At 35.6% G+C, this 4411-nt stretch overlaps 1 protein-coding gene across 1 annotated transcript; it reads right to left on the bottom strand.

Annotated features, from left to right (window-relative positions):
• Positions 1–1513: 1513 nt before the first annotated feature.
• On the bottom strand, positions 1514–4076 carry EAH_00059860 (Trichohyalin, putative; the record flags this gene model as incomplete). Its single annotated transcript, XM_013397122.1, has 5 exons — positions 1514–1542; positions 1852–1966; positions 2207–2481; positions 2718–2865; positions 4050–4076. 5 exons carry the CDS (start codon positions 4074–4076, stop codon positions 1514–1516), a joined length of 594 nt encoding a protein of 197 aa, XP_013252576.1.
• Positions 4077–4411: the final 335 nt, after the last annotated feature.

Raw genomic sequence — 4411 nt, 5'->3', positions numbered from 1 at the left:
ATAACTAATATGCTGTATTTACTACACTTCAACATAAAACATGTTGAAAAGAAGCAGCCGATGTAAACATGAAACAAAAAAAGAAATATTTACTCCAACGTTATTCTTTTCGGTGTTATATAATATATATATATATATAAATGCATATATGCATATATGAATATAGATATATTATATACATTATATATATAACATGTATATACATATGTAGATATATATATCTACATATATGTATATATATATGTATACATATATAATATGTTATTATTATAGTGTATATTGATTGATGTTATTAAGAAGAAGGTCAAGAGGGCTTTTAATACTTTTTCTGCTGTTTGAAACTGCTCTGTGACTTCTTCCAGAAACACCTGCACATACACCGCATTTAAACAGACAAAATATATTAATTTTCGGCAATAAAAGCAAATATATAATTGTTTTGAATTAATCGAGTGTAATTCGTGAAAAGAATTACGCTGCTGCTGCTGCTGCGACATAGCAAACCCTAAACCCTAAACCCTAAACCCTAAACCCTAAACCCTAAACCCTAAACCCTAAATATCCCCTGAATGGTCAACAGCTGGGAGCGTCTGTTTGTATTTTCTGTATTTGTTTAATAAAGATAAATAGACAAACACAACAAAGGGAGAACAAAAGCAACGGCCCCACCCACACCAAACCCTAAACCCTAAACCCTAAACCCTAAACCCTCCATTAGAAATACCGCAGGTGTAATATCTTTGCCCAGCGACTTCTGCAAGACAGCACCACATCGACATCAGGTCGCAGAAAACAATCATTTTGAAATACTTTCTTTAACCCTAAACCCTAAACCCTTAAGTGTAGTGCATCGGAGCAAATGAGTTAAGCAGGAGGCTTCGAGGGTGCTTAGAGTTTAAAGAAGAAGAAAAGAATAAAGTTATATTCTTACAGAGAGACGAGCGAGTGAAGCAGAAACATAATAATTTGTTCTTGCAAGAAGCTCCTCCATTACTTTTGTAGCAATTTCTTCATCTTCCCAGAATTGAAGAGACATGAAGCGATGTAACTCTTCTTTTTCGTCTTTTTCATCCTTATTCTTATGATGATGATTATTAAATATAATACTAACTGAACGGTATATGAAAGACTGTGCAATCTCTTCAGCACCTCTCTCTCCTTTCTCAAACACTCGCAATAGCGTTTGTTTGCTCTCCAACATCGAAGAAAAGAAAGACCCATGCCGGTGATAGTTCACGAGAGAAATACCTTTTAAACAAACAACAAACACATATTAGGGCTTAGGGTTTAGGGTTTAGGGTTTACAGTTCAGAGCTTGGCGTTTAGCACATGGTGGTTAGGTTTAGGGTTACTATGGAATAGGGTGTGGGGTTTAGGGTTTAAAGTTTAGGGTTTAGGGTTTAACGTTTAGGGTTTACGGTTAGGGTTTAGGGTTTAATGCTTATTTTTTATTGGTTTTAGGGTTTCAGGGTTTTAGGGTTAAGGGTTTAAATAATGTCCACTAAGCAGTAAATTACATTAAATAAGACAGAAAAGTATAGACTGCATAAGATGCATGCAGTTGAAAGTTTATTTTGTAATTAATTGTGTGCATGCAGATACAGACAACTAATTCAGATACAGAGAAAGTTAATAATAAAAACCTTTACATATATATGTATATATATATTCACATGTAGTAGGTGCTGTGCTGTTGAAATTATGTAATTAAACAAAAAAGGGTTTAAAAAGAAGAACACAACCATCTACACTTTATTTATTGCAATTGCATGCATATTGCATGCATACTGCATGCATGCATATTGCATGCATGCATATTGCATGCATTTGTATGTTGATTATTTAGAATACCTTTTTTCTTTAAGATTTCAAAGACAGATTTTTCAACTGAATTTGAAAGGTCGAGCTGCAATTCAATTTCTTCCTTGTCTACATTTGGATATTCTTTATGCACTTTTGTTTGCAGCTGCAGCAAACAAGCAGAAATATAAATAAATAAACAACCAATTCACATACAACATCATTTGTTTAAGTAAATATGCTAAATGCTGCTCCAAAACAGGGAAGGGTGTTAGAAGAAGAACGTGAATGTGCGCATTGAAGAACGAACAGAAATGTATGACTCTCGCATATCACCTATGCCTTAAACCCTAAACCCTAAACCCTAAACCCTAAGTCGTAGGTTTGGCTTTGGATAAGACCTTACCTTGGTGAGTGCGTCAAGGTGGTCTGTTTGTTCTTTCGACGGGGATAAACTCGCAAGAGCTGGGAGAATATATTTGAAGGGGAAGGTAACAAATGCATAAAAGGCTATTTCTTGTCTTGCTACTGCACTCCAAGCCAACATAAGAGGTAGTAGATCTAAAAGCTTTTTCTCGTCTTGTTCAAAGTTCGCTCCTCTCATCACCGCCATTATAATAAAAATAACTTGAAAAAACTCAGGACCGCTCGCAAACACTATTGGAAACTTTTCAACAGCCTCTGAAGATGGAGAATAGAAAAAAGGAAAACAAACAAAAAATTAAGATCAGCATGAAGAGAATGATAATAAAAAACTATATATACGTATATATATAATTTTGGTATATATTAATCTTGAAAGAGAGGAAGCATGAACTTCAAGAAAAAGTTGAATTCAACTTTCATTGAGGTGCCTGTACACCTGAAAACGGGTGAATTTCAGAGGGGAAGCAGTGCGCAATTCATGAGTAAAATACCTTTATTGAGGCCTTCAACGGAAACAATTATTCTTTCTACTCTTTTATTTCCTTTGGGATTCTTTCGAATTATCAATCGATCGTCAATTTCCTCTGCTTTCCACCCTCCCGACATCCGATGCATATGCCGCAGCACAGCCCCTGCAAACTGAAAAGAAAAAGCAAAAAATAAGGAAGCACGCATCTACGAAAAACAACACTGAAACGAAATAGGGAAACGAATGAATGCATCTGCAAATAAAAAGGATTATCAACAGAAAAACATGCATAAAGTTAGACGAAGTGCAGAACGCCGAAAGGCAAAATTCTGAGTATGGATATTACAGAGACAATCGAGTTTAACACGCACAGGAGCAGCAGCAGGTACAGAAGCAGCAGCAGCAGCAGCAGCAGCAGCAAAATCCCATCATAGTGTAGCAGCAAGAACATAGCTCTAAAAGGCAAGAACGACAGCAGCCGCAGAAACAGCAACAACTGGTCACAACTCAGCAGCAGCAGCAGCAACAACCGCAAAAGCCAGTGACTCCAGCAACAGCAGCAGCTGCAGAAGCAATAGCAGTAATAGCACAGAACATTAACGATGCTAGCAGCAGCACTACAAACAGCAGCAGAAGCAGAATCAACAGCAGCAACACCAATGACTCTATTTGCATCAACAGCGCGCGCAGTAGCAGCACGAGCAGCAGCAAGAGCAGCAAAAAAGCAGCAGCAGCAGCAAGAGCAGCAGCAACAGGAGCAGCAGCAACAGCAGCAGGAGCAGCAACAGATATGTACAAGTCTTGTTGCATCATGTCCTTTTTTTGTAATAAGTATTTCCTTCGCCACTGCAATACATTTAACTAAATGTGTTAAATCGTTTGTTTCAATTATTGTTTCTTTTCTCCCTGCTTCATGTGCTATTTGTACAACAGCACTTCCTAATGAACTCTGCAGCAAACAAAAAGAAATTAAAAAATATATAAAAAAAGAAATAGAGTAAACACAAATATAATAAATAACAACAAAAATATACAAAACGGATCGATAGAAGACAACAACAGCAACATCAAGCAGACTCAAGAAAAATAAAAAAATAAAGAGAAGGTGCAAGAAGAAGAACAGCATAAATAAAAACAAGATAATAAACAAAAATAAAACAAAGAAAACAGCAGCCACAACAACAACATCATATAAATATAATTTAAATAATTAAAAAACACAAATAGAATAAAAGTAAAACACCCCTACATATATAACAATACAGCACTACATGAATATTATATAAACAACTCAAAAAAATAAAATAAATTAAATAAATAAAATAAATAAAATAATTAGTTTTCGTTTGCTTACGAGTAAGTCTGAGACTCCGAGCTGCATAACAGCTAAATCTATACGTTGAGAAGGAGAAGGGGTTTTGTGTTTGTCTTCATTATTTTCTTCACTTGATGCATAAGAAAGCAGAGAATAAACAAATAAATAATATAATATAAAATATATAAAAAGATTACATGGTCTACGCTGCATGCTGCAGCACCGATAAGGAAAGAGAAATATACTTATATTCATCTTCAATATCAGAAGACAAACAAAACAAAAAAAATGAATTAGAGAGACATACACACTCAAGTCTCTCCCCTTAACCCTCGTTGCTGCTGCTGCTGCTGCTGCTGCTTCTGTTGCTGTTGTTGTTGCTGCTGCTGCTGTTGTTACTG

The sequence above is a fragment of the Eimeria acervulina genome, genomic scaffold (genome assembly GCF_000499425.1).
Source record: "Eimeria acervulina Houghton genomic scaffold, Eah_scaff1445, whole genome shotgun sequence".
NCBI lineage: Eukaryota > Apicomplexa > Conoidasida > Eucoccidiorida > Eimeriidae > Eimeria > Eimeria acervulina.
Note: the sequence above shows the minus strand (reverse complement) of the source record. Positions and strands in the feature narration are given on the sequence as shown.